We start from the raw sequence: 18,953 nt of genomic DNA, 5'->3' as shown, positions 1-18,953 counted from the left end.
AATTCCAGGCCAACTCTATTAGCTTTAGTAAATGCAAAGGTGCCCTATTAGGCATAGTAAAGGTATTGTATAGGTTTCTAAATAGAACTATTTAAGGCATCTGGCAAAGTTGGCTGGGAGAGGCCAACTCAGTCTGGGAAATGGAGCATGTTATACAATGTGAAAGAACACCAGATGGCAGAAGTTCAGCACAAAATGTTGACTATTTGCACTTAAGCTGATATAGCAAGTTGATCACAAATCTCTCCAATAAAATGTTCCACTTGGCTCAGCTCCTTCTTGGCCTATAACATCTCTTAAAAAGAGATCCTGATAAGTGAAAGAAAGCAGACAGACAGATTGCACAAGCGTCTTGCAGAGAAAGGGGAAAATTAAGGTTCCATAAATCAAACCAAATTTTTAAATGTTAAAAAATCCTTCGTAGTAAAACACAATAGCAATTTAAGTGAAGCAATATAGCTGCTATTTCAAATTTTCTATTTCACACATTGATGCTCACTCAGAGATTAAGCAGGCATTCAGCATAAAGAACTCATTACCACTCCAGCAAGTTTTTATCCTGCAAGCAGCAGATGTAGCTCTCATAGAACCTTTATTACACAACCAAAATGATCCATCATCATTTAATGCCAGCAGCATTGCTTGGTGCATCACCTGTGCCCCTCAGTTCCCACATCTTAAGAACAAGTATTAATTGTCTTCTCTACTATGAGTCTACAGCTGAAAAACATACAGCTACAATGTGTAAAAACTGTAGAAGTGCAGGATGAACACATACTATAGTGAGAAGAACACTTTTTTTCCTACTGTTTGCTTCCTATAGACACAGGTATAGTTTATTTATGGCACATCACTTACCTAAATTTAAGGGGAAAAAAAAGTATTTGTTGAGGTGCCAAGTCCTTTGCATATTTATTCCAACATTTGGGATGCAGGTACAAATCTATTCAGAAGCTAGTCATTGCCTTTTTTTTTTTTTTTTTTTTTTTTTTTTAAGTCTGTGTCATAAATACTGAACTGGGCTCCATTTTGCCCCCACTGCCCACAGATTTATCCACTATATATACACGTTATTACACACATACAATTGTCACAATAGCATACGCTGTCCTCTAACAAACCAACGAATCGCTAGGTAAGGTATAGGCTCCAAAGTGTTGCATGCAAGGAACAAAATTCCTAACAGTATACCAGCACAATGATGGTAGAAAAAAATGTCGTAAACAAAAATAGTGAAAAAATAAAAAAGATTTAGAGAAGATTCTTGGTAGATTAGGTATGGTTTATTTTCCCTGTAACTCAGCTGCATGGAAGTTTTTCCTTCGTATTAGTAAAAGGCTTATAATACACAAAAGTTTTATATGAGCAAGAACCATATTCTTCAAACACTGCCAAATTTGAGTCCCAAGAGGCAGCTTGACATTAACCATCTGTTCAATACGACATAAGTTTTGGAACATCTCTTACCAGTTTTTCCACTTTTATTTTTCCTGCATTTTGAATTCCTAATGTTGTGGTCTTCCACAAAACAGTGTTTTGTTTTGTTTTTTTCAATTCAATCATTTGTATAGCTGACTTGCTATTAAGTCCCTAAATAAAAGAGGTTTTTTCCTTTAACTTGTATCCCTCTATTCTTTCATTCACAGGAATAGTAATAGCAATAACAGGTTAATGTTTCAGAAAGTCATAAGATCAGTACTTACTTCCTAAATATAAACAATTTCATTAAGATGTTAACCTTAAAGACTACTAAAACCAAGACCATAGTTACCAGATCTGGGCAGGAATGACTAAGTTGTGGAAAGTGAAACTGACCGCACAACTGCTACAAAAAAAACTGAATGACAAGAAGAAAAAAGTAAAAACTTCTTTGCTGTTAAATTTTAGAAAGTGGAAAACCAGAAGAAACTAAAAATGATCCTGTTTTTAGCAAAACTGAAGAATCCAGATAAACCGGGTAAAACAAAAGCTCCCCACACATTCGACAGTTAAAACTACAGACAGAGAGCACTTATTTTAGAAAAAAATACCCATTTCTTCATAAAACTTTTCCTTCCTAACTAATGGGGAGCCAAATTGCTCTCCAAATCATATTGCGCATGGAGACCTGAAGAACGCTGGTTTAGAAACTTGGTCTACTGTCATTTGTTGACAAGAAAAGGCTTAGAACTGACATTAGAAACAGTTCTAGCAAAGTAAGAATAAATTCCCACCCTGACAAGGTGTGAGAGGTAAGACTCATTTTCAAAATTGTGGTGTTCTCCTCTGCAACATGCCAAAAGAAGCAAGTTTTCTATCTTTTTTGCAGTGCTTTTACTCAACAATAATACTAGAAGAGACTGGCTTGCTGACTACCAAAAGATAGTCTAAGAGGAAATAGAATTGTTGTCTATAAATACCTCAGAAAAAAAACAAAATAAAAGAAAAAAAAACAATTTAAGCCAAGTGACAATGAAAGCACAAGAACAAAATGGTAAAATGCCTGTCAACACCTTTTCAAAAATTACTTTAACCTAATCATCAAGTTTTGAAGTAATTCTCCAGCAAGAGTAGCAAGAATGTACAATACTAAGTAGTTTTAAGTTACCTGAAAGAGTTACAAGAGCATTTAAATAACCGCATTTTAAATAAAGCAACAGACAAGACCCACATACATTTCTTCTAGTCCAATAAAGCTGTCTTAAGTTTCAGGTAAGTTTTGTCTCAGCGGTATACAAAAGCAACTGAAAGTATAAAGTCCTTCCCGCCAAAGAGGGATGCATAATCACAGTTCAGAAGTCTAGGTAACCATTAATGGAACCAGGAAGAAGAAACACTGGTACAGGCCTACAAATTAGTTCAAACACACAACAAAAATACATAAGCAAAGTACTTGGGACTGCACTGCAAGCATGACCTTCTTGCTGACATTTTCACCTCTAATAAAATTATGACCTAAACAAAAGGTATAAAGTTTTCAGACAAAATTCAAGGAAAGACTAGAATCCTTTAACTGATCTTTCCGAGGTACAAGACTCGCGTGTTCTTCTTTATCCTGAGATGATTGCACAGCTCTCCATGGCAACCCAGAATGCAAGCACCCTGCAGCCAGCTGGCAAGAATCTAGCAGGAACAGCACATTAGGCTGAAAAAGCTTTGAAAGCAGAAGAAAGGCTACAGCTTCAAGGTGGAGTACAATTTGTGTCTTAGCAATCAGGTCAATAAAGGGATAAAGAAAAGTTCCTGATTAACTACGCTCCTCCGTTCAAAAACTAAATAAGCAAAAGAAGGGGAGGAACTAGACTACCAAAGGCTACAGTCTAGCAGATAAATAAGGCCAGGTATAATACGAGTTTACATGTGCCACAACACAATGTCTAACTCAAATTTTTTAAGAGTTTAGAGCTTGTTCCCTACATACTTCACTCTTCACAGTATGTTTGCAGGTCCTTTGGTTCCTGTATAGTAACAGCGTGTTTCATTCCACCCCCTTAAAATTTTACTTACTAATTATCATCCTTACCCACCTCATTAAGTGCAACACAACTAGTTAAAGATACATGATGTAATGCCTTTTTGCTGCTAACGCACTTGAGAGAAACAAGGGTGATCTCTGAAGGATACACCATCAATAAAGGCTGGCCGGACAGGTACGTCTTGCGTTTGTTTCCAAAGAAGTGAGGCCAACGACCGCCAGGAGAAATACCATTAAAGTCCAAATACCGGACTTGAGATACCAACGGCAGCTTTCCAAAGCTGGCTATGCGGGAAGTTTATTCGCCGACACACCAGGCCGCCCAGAAGCGGCTCTGCGATAAAGGCCGCTGCAGCCTTGTGAAGCCGGGACCGGAGGAGCTGGCGCTGCCGCCGAGCCGCCCGACCGCGGCGCGGGAGCAGGTGCTGACAGGCGGGCCCCAGCCGGCACGGCGGCTGCCCGCCGCAAAGCCACCCCCCTCCCCGTTCCTGGCATCCAGCGCTCACCGCCGCGCCCGCGACTCGACCCCCGCGCTCCAGCCGCCGCCGGCTTCGCGGCGGGCGGCGAGCGACCGCGCCTCCTGGCGCCCCGTCCTGGCGCCCCGTCCCGCCGCCTCACCTGGGCTGAGGGGCCAGCGCGCGCCCGGCACCGGAGCAGCTCCCAGAGCGATCACCGCGGCGCGGAGCGGGGGGCGGCGCCCGCCCACGCGCAGCCGCTCTTCGAACCTACCAATCCCGGCGCGCCCGCCCCGCCGGGGCCGCCCTCCCCCGCCGCCGGAAGGCCGCATCATTCATACCGACCAATGGGCAAGGAGGGAGGGAAGGGCGGGCGCTGATGGGGGCGGGCCACTTCCCCGACGGGCGGGGCGGGGAAGGCGGAGCAGCGCAGTCGCCGCAGCACCTGCGCCTCGGCCGCGCCCCCCGCCCTCGAAGGGAGCCGCCCGTCCCCCCCCCCGCCCCGCGGCAGGGCCCGGCCGGCCGTCGCGGCGGCCGCGCCGGGCTTAGCGGCGTGTAAGCGGACACCGCCGCACACCTGGCGGGCGGGCGGGCCCCGTGAGACCGCGCCGGCGGCTGCACGGAACGGCGCTCGCTCCTGCGCCGACAGGAGCGTAACTCCAGCCGGTCCCCCCGCCGCCCCGAGTGCGGTGGCAGGGGGAGGGCGGTTAGGGGAAGGGACGGCGGCTGGGGCCCTGCAGCGCGGCTCTACCGCCCCACAGAACGGAGCAGCACAGCCCCGCCGCGAGGCTGGCCCCGGCAGGAAACGGGGGGCGCCGCGTCCGCCTCTTCCTGCGGGGGGTGAGTGCAGGTAAGGTGGAACCCCCGAGGGGACCGCCGGTGAGCCGCCCTGCCGTCAGTCGGTGAGAGACGGAGTGGAGGAAACGGGGGGAGAAGGAAGCGGGAAAACAGGCGGCGTTTTTTCTCTGGTGCACAGACTGAAGAAACACGCCGTATGAGAAAGCGTGAGATTAGTTTAAAACAAACAAAGTACAGCTGAATTCTAGGACCACTGTTAGCCGCGTGCACTTTTTTTGTCTCCAAGACTGCTGGGGGATTAACGAGCAAGGACAGGGCCCTGGCACTAAGCTCCACTCTCCTTTTCCCAATGCCTTTGACTTTGATGTCTTGCTATTTCCTCCAGTAGCTAATCCAGACTTACGCTAGTGTAAATACAAGAACATCCATGGCAGAGGAATGGTTCTAAAAAACCTATGGTAGGTGCAAGACATAAATACATTTGAGAATAAGATCTACTTAAGTACAAAATAATTATTACTCATACATTACAGATTTTGATCCATGCAATAATAAAGTTCTATCCAAAACTGGAGGAGGAATGGCATTCATATTCTACAGAAACTGGATGTGGAGACTATGAAGAAGTGCAAACCATCAGACTGGGTGAAAACCCAACTGAATAGTTCATTTTCAGGTGAATTGGGCTGTATCACAGATGCAACTGATGAGGAACAAGATGACTTACCTTATGATGGAGATGTACGAATAACCTGTAAATCCAATAATAATTCAGATAATTTGAATGACTGTACTTGCACAGAAGATATTTCTGGTATTTTTAACTTAGCCTGTTCTGAAGATAACAAAAACATAAAAGCAACAGTGAATTATGAAACTCATCCACAGCCTGAAGAATTCTCCAGTCACCACAGAGATGCCACAGGAACAAGGGGAATTTCAGTTGAAACGCCTGGAAGTGAAGCTTCCTTTAAGAAGGAATTACTGGTTGGTAGTTATAGTAAACCAGGTATCAAAGACCATCTAGCTAACTCAAAAGTGTCCCGTGTCCTTTTGCGTCATTTTTCTAAGGGAGAGTTAGTAAGCGCATGCCAGTTAATTGAATGCGAGACAATACCAGAGACATCCTTTGCAGAAAGTATCGATGACTCTGTGAACAAACCTGAGCCTTCAGAACACATCAGAGGCCCTTTAGCACATGAACAATGGGCAACTAACTTTCAAGAATATGACTTGGAAAAGTACAAGGAAGTAAACACTGGTAATAAAAATCAATATTTGCTAAATGAAAATAGATGTGTTTCAAAATCTATTTCTTCCACTGTTAAGTGTGGGTGCAGCCAAGAAAATTCACAATTGATTAATGAGAATGAAGATACACACATCTTTCAAAACACGAAGACAGACAGCACCCTGTTTAAGAAAACCATTTCACCTCATGAGCTCAAGTATGGCCAAGGTCAAGCTCACTATTGCCTTCCCAGCTTCTCCAAAGTTGCTTCAGAAGTTGAAGTACCACAAAGCAGTGACAATATGAACTCAGTTCCTACCACTGAAAGAGCAAAATCATTCCCTATTTTGCTAAGTAAATCAGTAATTGCGAACAACATTCCAGAAAATAAGAACTATTTCAATGCTGAAGTAGAGAATCAAAAAGAAATGAGCATTCCAGAACTGCTGCAACAGCTAGAGGTAATTAAGATGCTTTAAGAAATTCTTAATACTTGGTAAAGGGTAGTTTACCATAAGATATTCTGCATTCAGCAAAATCTAACATGACTAGTTCATGCAGGCAGTCTACAGGTATCAGTGATTATATTGCTTTAGTCAACAATTGCTCTCACAAATAAAATTCTGTGGGACTGAATTTATATGGAACATTCATTACCAAATATTTAATGATGCTCTGGAGTATTATTTGTTATTATAAAGCATCCTATCAAATCATTAGGAAAATTCACTATAAATTGTTATTTCTAGTATTATATGTAAATGTTCAAATTCACCGTAAGTACTTTAAATTGAAAGTTTTTCTTAAAAATATATTTTTATACTGTGCCTGTGTTTATGTTAAAGACATCTTTGCCTTTTTATAACATCTTACACTCTTCAACTATTTATATTGGTATTTATTGACAAGTCAATTCTTTTTAAAGGATTTGTTTGACAATAATATGTTTCTTACTGTAGTAAATTTCTTTTAAAGTTTGTTAGCAATTAGATGGTCACTTCTCAATTTCATGCCCTGCCACGGAGTTCACTCACAAGAGCTATACAGATACTTAAGTCCATTCCTAGATTTATATCTTAGTAAATCATTCAAGATATAACAAGTTTTAATAGCTTTCCCTATTATTTCCTGGCTGCAAACAAGATCCTCACACAACATGCTGACACCCAGAATCATACTGACCATCTGAGACTGAATACTACGGTAAATCTCTCAAAATACTTTTTTTTTTTTTTTTTTAATTCATTCTCCTTTATCTCTAGGACTCTAAATATTCCCAAAAGCTATTTTGACGCCTTCATATTGTACTTCCCATTTATACAAATCCTCTTTAGATTTTCACAACATAGAGATGAAGTATTTAAGTATTTATACAATGAGACACTATATATACATCAAACTATAAACACAGGAAATTATATAATCTTGTTATAATAAACATTTCATTAATATTAGTAACTTGTCCTATGTATTTTGAGTTATTTCTAATTTTTTTGTTTATGTTCACAAGTGTTCTATACATTGTTTCTATAACAGAAGTTCTCATTTTAACAGATACTTCCTCAGTCAGATTTTCCAAATGCCAGCATTGCCATTTACTCCAGAGACACTGGGACATCCTCTGAAGTCTTTACCGTACATGCTCCTATCTCTATACAATCTACACATGGTTTGTCAAAAGCAAGTAAATAAAATTACAGTAACTATGCAAACAACTATTTTATGTAATTTGATAGTGCTTTTGGGCAGACATTTTGGGGAGAAATTCCAATTAATTAATCTGTTCTTGTATTATGTAGGATTACAATGTGGAACAGCAGCATCAGCATTACCAGCAGCTGGTACAGTAGAAGCACACTGTCTAAATCCTTCTAATTTACTGCCAGAACTAACACTAGGAGAAGAGATGTCTCAAATACTAAAGGATCAGACAGATCAACTGATAAAGAAAGTAAAGAGCTCTGTTTCAATATATACTTTGCACTAATGCTCAAATGCTATATTCATTTGGCATATTCATTTTAAAATCCCAAGTAAGAGTCTAATACTCTGTCTTGAAGGTGGAAGACTTCTCTAAGCACATGACCCAAGAGACACTCCTTTTACAAGACAACTACCTGGTAAATTAATTTATGTATTTTCAGTTACCTGAAATGCACTTTAAATGGCTGTAGAGTCCGAATTTTCTGGAAAGATACTCCATGTTTTCCTCAAACAGACATTTAAAAATACTCTTTTTGTCCATCTCGGACTGAAATTACGAGTTTAAGAGGCAAAAATGAAGGTGTTCAGTAGGTGGCCAAATTCTGAAATCTGTTTTAAGGATTACAACTCAAAACTATTAGTGAAAGGCCTTAAGTTGCCATATAGTTTATCAATTTTGACACGTAGGGTGTCAGTTCAGAAGTCATGGTTTAATGTTTTATTTGTACATGATAAAGCAGCACAGTACTAGGTGGACATACAAGATGCAGTCCTGTTCCAATTCAGAGCAGTATGAAAATTCTTGCCAACATCACTGCAAATAGCATCTGGCTTACATAGCTTAAGTAGCTATCACTATGGCTTGTGAAATCATAATGACATTTGCTATTGAATTATTTCTTATTGATGAAGGCATTAAATCAATTGAAAAGATACCTTGGTGCCTTGGAAAGGAATTACTTAACAGCTAGAGAAGAGCACCGTAATTTACAGCTGCAGAATTACAAGGACAACGTTGGAGAGTTTGATCCTGAAAGGTTAGAAGAGAAGTGCTAAGTAGTACATCAGTATATTTTCTGTATTTTGAGTGTCTTACAACTATTACTTCATTTATACATAAGAATTTTTCTGAAGTGAAAACATTATCTTCATGTTATATGTGGTAAGCTAGAAGCGATTTGGCCGAAATTTGGACTTTACACTTCCTAGTTATAATTAGAATATCTCATTGATTAATTCAAGTACTTAAAAGGTACTCAGTGAATTCCATAATTTTTTTTCCCCCCTATGGGAAGTATACTGCAATGCCCAATATGGTTATGATAGTAAGAAATACAGTATCATTTTATACAGGTTTCACTAACTGTGTTTTGCAATTGGGTTTAGAAAGGTGGAAGGGGAAATATTTAGACTTGGCATGCTGCTTGAAGACATCCAAGAACAAACTGATGACAGCAAATGCAACTTGTCATCTTTGCTTACTTCCTGTGAATCTGCCTGTTCATCATATTCTCTTTGTGAGGTCAGTGAGTTTTATTATTTAAAGGCTACAATTATTCTGTTTTACTGATGCAAGTCTCAAGAACATCAATGTGGTTGTACTATTGTATGTTGTCCTCTAGCAAGAGTACGATGTGTTTAGATAGCATGATATGTCAAAGAAAATGTTTTTTAATGAAATATTAACTTCATAATATTTCATTAATTATAACAGAAACCTAAATATAAAAACACAGCTACACTTAATATTCTTAATCCCAGCTTCAAAAAATTTAATTCAGAGTAAGAAAATACGAGCAACTACTTCAACTTTTACAAAGCTCTCTTTGTTTTGGGGAATTAAATCACTACCCTTTAGTTGGAAGAAATATTACTTCTTTTCTCCAGATTCTTAAACTGCAGAATTACTAGAAGACCAAACATTATTGTGCTATAGAAAAGTGTTTACTGTTAAGTATGGTAATAGTTTGTCCTGAATCATAAGTGCACACAAAAAAAAAAATCTTATGGCCTTATACAAATCTACAGGTAAGTATCACCAAATGCTTTCATAGTCAATATTTTAAAAAACATTTTTCTCTGAATCCCAAGTTAGAGACACTCAGAAAACGCTGGCTGGTAGAAGTCACATACTTGCAATGCAGTGACCACATACTACATGTATTATCTATGCTATGGTTACTTTGTACAGAGCTCAGCAGTTTCAAGCATTGCTGAACCTCCAGAAAGAAGAGGTACTGAAACTGCCTTTCTTCACAAGAACAATGAGGGAGAAAAAAGTCAGGCAACTGATGCAATCCCACAGACAAATCAATTTTCTTTAGAAGGTGACAAGTGCAATCTTTGTCTTCACATGTAAGTGAAAACTTTGAAACAGCTATTGAAGTTTTTACTAAAATTTACCTAAAATTATTTGCTGAATATAAAAAACTGAGATGTCTGGAATCTCTGAAAGAAAAGGGAATATTTCCAGAATAAAACTTTTACAGAATTCTGTAACTACATATCCAAGAATTCCTTCCAGCCTGGCATTCCTACCTTTCTGGGCCTTACAGACCTCAAAGTATTTCCTGAAGCAAAAACACTACTATTAGTTTCACTAGGAGTTAAATCATACCTCTCTATAAAATTCATTGCAACCATGCAAATTCAGGATGTGAATGACTAGTCAAAGTACAGTGCCTGTATAAAATTATTTGCCAAAATGTGTAGTATTTTTAATTAAAGAAGAAAAGGGAGGAATGCAGATATTTACATCAGCCACCAAGACTTTGTGAAACAATTCCAGATACCATCTGTGTCCTCCTGGGGGGTGTTAATCATCTCAACAAGATTAGAAAAATAAAATAAATGGTTTCCCCTTAACGTATTAAGGTTACAAAAGAGAGCTGAATCAACTTTCAGAAGAGAAACAGAGCCCCTGGGAAAAGATCTGCTAGCAAACAAGCATTCTTCCAACATAATGGTATGACATCTGATTCCATACTCAATTTTTTTTTTTAAACTTAGATTCTTATTCATCTTTGAGATCACACAACATTTTTCTCTTCAGTTTTTGCACAGCATGATGGCTCAGCTTTTGAGATACTACAGCATTTCATAACATTACTGAATTGGTTTCCAAAGGAAGAATTTAAGGACTCTCAAACATTTTTGAAATCTGTGATAAAGTTTGCTTCTCTCAGACAAGACTTAACTGTGTTTACTAGCCTGCCTTAATTATTTGTTCAGAGAGCAAAAACCTACAAGCAGTTGCTTGCCTACAAAAATATTTCATTTTAAGGCATTGAAATTGATATATACTAAACCTTCTCAAAACAACGTGAAAACCTGTCTTGAACTCCAACTTCACAGATGAAAAAGTTCTCATATTTTGTCCAGTCTGCTCCACAGTTAGAATTGTAACTAGATAAATCAAATTGTAGAGTTGCTGGCAACTAAAAGCAATATAGAAGTGATATGCAAATGATGCCACTGTTTACACTATGCTGTTTGATATGCAATAGTTACAGATACATAGTGATATAAACAATCATATAAAAATTTGTTTTGCCTTCTGGGTACAACAGAGATTCCTTTCACCTGAGGAAGAATATGCTGCTGAAAGTCTTGCATCCCATAGTCAGGGTACATTAAGTCAAAAATTTAATGCTGATGAAGAAAGTATGAAACGGTAAGCGTATTACATTTTGACTAGTCATAGATGTGGTTTTCTACAGCTAAGCGAACAGATAAATGCATGTACACTGATACGTCTCTATACTGAACTCTGCATGAAAGACTGAATAATGTCTTTAATACATATAAATGCAAGGATGATCTGTTTTCAAGTTTATCACCTGTAAATCACATAAAGTATGTGATATACCAGATGACTGGAGAAATGGCAAAACTCTCATCAATTTTATTAAAGAGAGGATTATATTCATTTTACAAAGTAGTCCATCTCAGTGGACCGATATAAGGTTTATGGTACTTACATGGCATAGAGTTATTTTAATAGTATATTAAGAGAAGAGGCTTTGTCTTTGTTCTCTATTTAGCGATGCATGTCAGTATCCCAAACTGGGATGACTGCAAAGTGTTCAGCAATGAAAAATATTTAAAACTGTCATTGTCATGAACTAATCTGGTAGGCCTGGAAGGAGAGCATATTTATACATCTGCATATATTTCAAGTGCAAGGGTCAATCTGTCAGGTTTCATTTACCGAAATGTCAGCATGATAAAATAATTCTACATGGGTGATTTTGGAGTTTGACATTTTGGCAAATTAAATCCCTATCCAAAGCTAGATCTTCTAATATGTGCAGTGTAGAACACAGTAATGTTCATCTAAATATGCTCTCAGATTATTTTACAGAGTAGGTGTTAATATTTATCTAGTAAGACTCACCTAGCTTCCTTTTTTTTTAATCTGTCATTTAAAGGAAGTTAGCTCAACCTTCTGATCATTATTTTCATGAATGGGTGGAAAATTTTCCAAATAAATTTGATGATACTGTATGCCCCAAGTTGAAAATACATGTCAAATAACACAAACAAGGAACTTGGTTCTCGTTCCACCAGAAGGTACATCTCAAATATTCCTCTGATTATCTAAAGGTAGTAAAATTAAAGCCTTAATAGCTCAAAATTACTAAGCTACTAAGAAACCATATCATCCTTACCATTGATGGTATTTTGATGCAACATATGTGAACACATATATAAATACATAGGATTTCATACTACTTCGCTATTCAAAGTTGTGATTATCAAGACCTCTCCTTTTAAGCATTTTTATCAGCTCTGGTAAGTCTGAGTTATTTTGTCAGAATGTGTCCTTTAACTAAAGGGAGTCATTATTTTGCAATTGGTTAATTTTTCAATTTAAGCTTCTATTTACTATCTTTTCAGATAATTGATACAGAATTCTTTCTATGAGTAAATACGATTTCTCCTCAACTAAGAGGTGGTCAAACATTAATGTAATATGCTCATAAGGCTTGTCATAAAGGTATTAAGGTACATTTAAAATATTCTGTTTTCATACTCAGAAATACAAACATGCAGGAAAGGAAAACTGGAACATGTTCACTCTTCATTCAAAGAAAACCAACTGATTTATCAGATACTAACCCTAGTAAGTAGTGATTACATACAAAAGTCAGAATTGTGCTTATACCTACTACTGAATCCTTTTAAGAAACACATTCCTGTCACGTCTCAGCAGCATGAAAATTGTTTTGTAGGTTTAACAGATGTTACTGCTTAGCACAGCACAAGACACTAAGAATAAAGAGAAGACTAGAGAGGACACTAAATCAAATTCACTGTGGAAGTCTCAGTGACAGACCAAGAGGCAACAGTCAAGCTGCAACAGAATTTCCAGTTAGATATGAGCAAAAGAGTTTTAACTCAGGGTCAAGTCAAACATTGAAACCATTTGCCCTAGAGAGCCTGTGGCATCTCCATCCTCAAAGACAGTCAAAACTCAACTGGACAGGGACCTAAGCAACTTCATCTAAGTTGGTCCTGCTTTGAAAGGGGATTGGGCCAGATGATCTCCAGAAGTCCTATCCAACGTGAATTACTCTGTAATTCTAATTCACATTTTTAGATAAGTTTCCAAATATTACTAACATTTTCAAGAGTCTAACAGTGGTGCTCATGCAATGCTTTGATTTTGCTTTTTCTCCTTATGTGCATTTATTTCACGTCCTAGAAAGATATTCCAAACTTGGTGACCGAAACATTTTAGGTTTTTGATTCAGCTTTCTGCATGAAAACAAAGGAAAAAAGTTTTCCTAAATCTTTGATCCATTCAGAGTTGACACAGACTGGAAATATTCCCCTTCCTTAGTCCAGCTCCTAATAATATAATTTCACCAAATCCAAAGTAGAGCCCACACAGGCTACTGTGAACTAGTTAAGTCAGGTGTCAAGTCATCCAAGACTCCAGCTCTTGAAGGTTCACTAAGAATCTGTCAGCATTTGTTTCTCTTGGGGCATCCCAATTTTATCTTTGCACTGCAGAATACTCTGAAGTTGTTAGTACCCAACAACCAAAAAAGAATAGCCTGAGCTGTCCTAGATTCAGCTTTAAGTCTGAATATATGTAGGTTATTCTTACTTTTGGTCTTCCTTTTGGTTTTGGCTTCTCTGTGACAGCCCTTCACTTTAATATATCTGGGCCATTATGGTTGATACTGGTTTGTGCAATAGCTAAAGCAGTGCCGTACTAGATCCTCCCAAATTCTGACACATTCCTCTGTGGCTGCATTGTTTTCATAACACTTCAACTTGTAGGAATTTTAACCTTCAAAACAAGAACCTAAAGACAGGAGATGGAGAGCTTAATTTTTTTTAAAAACAGTTCTGGAACTGGAAACAACCACCACCATAAAAAAAAAAAAAAAATCTACATTTGAGGTTTACAGTCAGGGCTGAAAGCCAATCTTTAAAGTTCAACACCCCCCCCCAGTAAACTGGAGGAAAAAGTACTTCTTCAAATTGCAGTAGTGTTAATGGTAGTGAAGGACTCAGAAATTATGGTGCTGAAAGCCAAATAATTGCCCAGGCACACAGGCCAGAATTTCTAGTATTTCAGACCTTTTTAATGTATTTTTGGGATTTTAGGCAGCGATTCAGAAGACTTCTCAGCTTGTGATTCTTATAATGATTCACAAAGGAAGGAACTTGTCAACTGTGAGACTGAAAGTTACAAAACATTCAATACAAGACTATGTGGAGGAAAAAAAGGTATTATTATTGCAAAAATATTAAAACCTACATAAAAATATTGTTTATAGCGTTTGTTTTTCTAAACAACATGTCTTTGTTTTCAGGACTTAGATGCAGATGCCCTAGAGGAAGCAGAGATCAATTTAAACTTGGGAATTACAAAGAGTCTGTTCAGTCTTGTGCCCTATATAGAAATAAAAGTCCTGGTTCATCCTGTGAGTATGATGTGTTACTGGAATAATTACCAATCACAGGCTAGATTTTAGGGGGCAGAAAGCCACACTGCACATATCAGGCCAAATTTAATTTAGTATAAGCAATCAGTAGCACTGTAGCTAAACAGTGGATGTGTATAGATCTCATAAAGCAAGATCAGCAAATCCAACTTTTACACACCTGGCCAAGTTTAATACCTTTTAACCTTCTCTGGTTCTTCATGAGAGGGGCCCCTTTCATATTTCATTTATGACAGGACTATCTCATTTTGCAGTACCACATGGAAGAATATTAAAATTGGGCATTACTGTGCCAACTTTTTTAGTGCTAGCTGTTACCCAATGTAAACAACTAATGAAGAAAACTGCAGCTCTACACTCAAATTGTGTGACATGCAATGAAGTCAAGGAAGGCCTTGAAAAAAATAATAATAAAATGTCGAACATCTAGCTTTTAAAATCACTTCTCAGACTCTTCTCTCTATACTGTAAGAAATTGCATGCAGAAAAAAATTTTCAACAGTGGGAAGAAAGTATAAATCAGCTACTTCTCTATATAAATACTGTAAAACTATAAATTGAACTAGTATTCATTTAATTATTAGGATTATGAGAATCTGTTTATTCTACACTTCCCCCTGCAGTCTTTCACTGTATGAAATGGAATATAAATCTGCAATACCATTTGCTACAGAACAAAATTCAACAGCAAACCCAAAAAGGTTAATCCGTCCTCATTTACAGAAAATCTTAAACATACTCAAGTTTTATTCAGCAGTGATAGTTACCCGATTTTTTTTATTTATGCTAAATAAAGTGTTAAATACATAGAAAATTTTTTTTTTTGCTTTTGATTTAATCATGGCCTCAACAACTCCAGCTTATCCACAGAAGACAATCTCCACTCAAAAGGCTCAAAAAAATAAACAACGATGTGAACTTGTAAACAGACTTTCTGCAAGGTAAGCTGTAGCAGGAACTGTATGTAGAACAACAGAAAATGCCATTGTTGAAGATTCAGCATGGAAAAAAACGACCTCACCAGTATTGTAAGCAGGAGAAATGTTTTATCTTTTGCAGTGCATGCTGTATATTAGAATTTTACTTGCTAGTGAAATTAAAATATTTACCGTAAAAGCAAGTATAAATAATTCTTAGAGTAGTTCTTCAATCTTTCTAGTTTAATGAAGAGTAAACACCTGACTTCTTTAGCCAACACATTTAGTAGTAAAAAAAGTAAATTTCACTTCATTAAGAAGATGTTCCTACTCACAGATTCAAAAGCAGGTCTGTATTATTTAAGATGCAATTGTTTGCTACCAACTATTTGTAAGTAACAGTCCTACTTTTAACTGTTGTTAACATTAAATTACACTGGGAGTCTTGAGAAGTAAAATGGATTCTTATCTGTAGCACAGACTAGACTAGAACTCAAGACAAGTTTTGTTACCGTATTTTTTGACACATTACTGAATAGCAGTAATTGCCTGGAAGTACAGTAGCTGCACTTGAGAATTAACGGCATAGACCACTCCGTAAGAGATGGCTACAGCACCAAGGATAAGATGCTATTACAAGAGATTTCCTGACTGCATCCTGGAATATTTATTTTGTCTTACTGCAATACAGATGTAACACAAATTATGCTGGACTGTGTTTTACAATTAAATGAAAAGTTCTACTCACTGTAAAATGAACTTGGAACTGAGTATACTATCAAGATGTATGTATTTAATTCATAGTTTAGAAATTCTTTTGCTTACTAAAATTGTTTGTGTTTTATTGCATATATCTTATCTTCAGGCAAAACTCTGAGGCTGCCAAAACCTGCTATTCAAGCACATATGGTAAAATTATCCTTTCACATCAATACTTACCCAGCAAGAAGTCTGCAATCAACATCAGAAACAGAAATGCCAATGATTCCAATGCAAATGTAAGACTTGAGAGTGAAAATTAAAAGCCACACAACTATCTCAGGAAGAGCATCCCCACATCACGGCACTACTGAACATCCCATTCTTAGCAAGTTTATTACTACAATCTAAGCATGTCTAGTCCATTGAAGGATATAACAGAAGGGAGCTAAAAACCCAACTATTTTAGCTTATATATTAGTGTATTACTTCATACAAGTATGTTACAGATTTTTTATGCAACTTAGTCCCTGTATAAATGGTTAAAGGGACAGAAAAGGAGCACAGGATCTTACCTCTAGAATTATGTTTCATATACTAAAATAAAGAATGTCACCCTAGCCATACAAACCACTATCAAAACTAAAAGAAAAACCTTCTCAACACCACAAACATGCACCACAGTGGGTCTTCTACTTTAGAAAGGTGTAAATATCCCTCAGTTCAGAGGATTACACAATCAAAGAGAGAAATAAGTAACAGATACTTCCAACATGAATCCTGGAGCAGTCTATCACATGGCTCAATTTTTACTTCACAACATGTATTCAGAGTTAAAATGCTACACAGAACCTTATTTAAACATCACTTTCTATTCTATACCTACACAAACATTTGCCTTCAGTATTAACAAGGCTATATTTTATTATTCCCAACAGATTTTAAGTTCTGCTCTGGATCATGCCATACAGACAGCAAACAGTTTGAAGAAAGCTACAGAACGAATGGTACAAGCAGTTTCAGAAGATCTAGCTAAAGTTAAAAAAAAACAGCTTTAGTTACCCAGTTTCAAATGCTATGTTGTTTTGCTGGTTGATACTGAAGTGCCAGTATCTTTGCAAATATAAAATGATAAACACAAAGATCAGAGAGTCAGCTAGCTGACTTGGCCAGCTGTTCTATAACTATCAGTACTAAACCAAACTAGAGCATATTGGTATTCCACATGTTTACACTCAGTCTCCAAAATGGAAAGCAAATTACTAATTCTACTGAAAGGCTTTAGTATGTTGGCTAACCCCTGTTACTGTGTACAGCTACCTTCTCTAAGCATTCACTCAAGACAGCTTAATGAAAATTGGCTTAAACAAGCAAAGTTAACTTTTTGAATTCTGATTTCCCCCCACCTCCAAATAGGAGAATAAATCTTGGTCATTACCACATATTTTCTTCCCACACCTTAACAGCAGCTACTTAAGCACACCAAAGGGAAAACAGCCTCTGCACCCAAGACATCTATAAGCATCATGCTAACATACCAAGTCATAGCTGACACTTGTAATTATTTTGTTTTTAGAGTGTCCTACATTGAGAGTTGTTTGTTTTTAAGATACTTCCTTGCATGTCTCAGTAACTGAGTAATACCATTTGTTGTCTGTGTGCTCCTAACAATTAAATTGTCTGTTTCTTCAATGTAGTTTCCTTACCTTGTCACATGTATCTGGCTTTGAGATTTTAGCTGATATGTAGGTTGGAAAGTTTTAAAATACTGTAGAAATACAGTGGGCCAAGAAAAGTCATATATTATTTTCCTTCTGAAATCCATTTAACCTCAGCAACTGAAAGCAAGCAGACAGTTAACAGCCTTGTATTATCAGGGATGCTATTCACTGAAGCAATTCCAAAGTATATAGGGATTGATGGAAAAAAAGTTAGAAGTGACAGTGCATTGCTTAAAAAGGACAGTCATTTTCAGGGAAACCTGAGTGGTTTCATCAGTTAATGGATACAGAGATAACCCAGACTCTGTTCATGCAAGCAGTGATAGCTAACCTTGCTGCTGTGTACCACTGATTTACTAGCCTGAGTAAATGGCTTTTTTTTCAGCGCTTCTTCCACACTTCACAGCCAACAAATACCATTAACCTTTCTTTTCTCCTTTAGGCTCTTATGTATATCCTTATAACTCAATTTGTCTCTGCTTATTATCCACATTTTTGCTTTATTTAGCTTAAGGTGACAGTACAGGATACTGAAAGGCTCACTCCCCTGTGCTAGATTAATATTTGGAATGTCCCTATTACTGCTTTGCTAATGAACTTAATAGTTGAAGTAATTGCTGCAAGGCTTCCTAGATCCAATAAGAAAAGATGGACCTCTTCCAGAAATCTTTCCACACCACAAGACCAGCTAGACCGTTTGTTTATCCTGGGTCACTGTCTGAACCTGCTGGCCTGGGCTCGACAGCAAATGCCTAAGAACAAACCTATTTAGTAAGACAAGCACATAGCGATATTTCCTCAGAACATTTTTTGGCAAACTGAAAGCTCAGAGTCCTTCCAAATCAGTAGTAGTATCTTTGTATTTAATAGCCATATAAAGATTTTTCTCTCATGTATGTCAAGGTTTTTTCCCCTCATGTAACAATTTAAAGTGTGTTGTTACTGTGTGATGTCTCAGATGCTAAAGGTCCTTTTGTTTTGAATTTGACAACTGCAAGTTTCATGTGTTACT

The 18,953-nt window shown here is 37.7% G+C and overlaps 2 protein-coding genes across 5 annotated transcripts in view; one reads left to right on the top strand and one right to left on the bottom strand.

Annotated features, from left to right (window-relative positions):
* Window positions 1-4,157, bottom strand: part of GPSM2 (G protein signaling modulator 2) — a 30,505-nt gene extending 26,348 nt beyond the window's left edge. For 2 of the 3 annotated variants that reach the window (XM_075038828.1, XM_075038831.1), the window contains exon 1: window positions 4,073-4,157. The gene's annotated coding sequence lies outside the window, so the exon portion shown is untranslated. The remainder of the gene's footprint in view (window positions 1-4,072) is intronic. The other variant, XM_075038829.1, reaches the window with a different exon arrangement.
* Window positions 4,158-4,454: 297 nt separating this feature from the next.
* AKNAD1 (AKNA domain containing 1) lies at window positions 4,455-17,773 on the top strand. 2 transcript variants are annotated; one of them, XM_075038825.1, is made up of 16 exons: window positions 4,456-6,399; window positions 7,082-7,141; window positions 7,493-7,622; window positions 7,738-7,889; window positions 7,999-8,058; window positions 8,555-8,679; window positions 9,029-9,164; window positions 9,834-9,997; window positions 10,517-10,607; window positions 11,212-11,315; window positions 12,682-12,767; window positions 14,264-14,386; window positions 14,473-14,583; window positions 15,464-15,545; window positions 16,387-16,519; window positions 17,159-17,773. In XM_075038825.1, the coding sequence occupies exons 1-16, from the start codon at window positions 5,326-5,328 to the stop codon at window positions 17,276-17,278; spliced, it is 2,751 nt and encodes a 916-aa protein (XP_074894926.1). In that variant the 5' UTR covers window positions 4,456-5,325; the 3' UTR covers window positions 17,279-17,773. The 2 variants fall into 2 exon arrangements, with proteins under 2 accessions (XP_074894927.1, XP_074894926.1); XM_075038826.1 differs by lacking the exon at window positions 7,082-7,141 and having other exon boundaries at window positions 4,455-6,399; window positions 15,455-15,545.
* The last annotated feature ends 1,180 nt before the right edge of the window (window positions 17,774-18,953 follow it).

Source organism: Buteo buteo, chromosome 10 (assembly GCF_964188355.1).
Source record: "Buteo buteo chromosome 10, bButBut1.hap1.1, whole genome shotgun sequence".
NCBI lineage: Eukaryota > Metazoa > Chordata > Aves > Accipitriformes > Accipitridae > Buteo > Buteo buteo.
The sequence above is the reverse complement of the archived record's forward strand: the minus strand, read 5'-3'. Positions and strand labels throughout refer to the sequence as shown.

Coding starts and splice junctions, on each gene's coding strand:
- AKNAD1 (XM_075038825.1), top strand. CDS start 5,326: ATGAAGAAGTGCAAACCATCAGACTGGGTGAAAACCCAACTGAATAGT. Junction 8,680..9,028: donor GGAGAGTTTGATCCTGAAAG/GTTAGAAGAGAA, acceptor AATTGGGTTTAG/AAAGGTGGAAGGGGAAATAT. Junction 12,768..14,263: donor TTTATCAGATACTAACCCTA/GTAAGTAGTGAT, acceptor TTGGGATTTTAG/GCAGCGATTCAGAAGACTTC.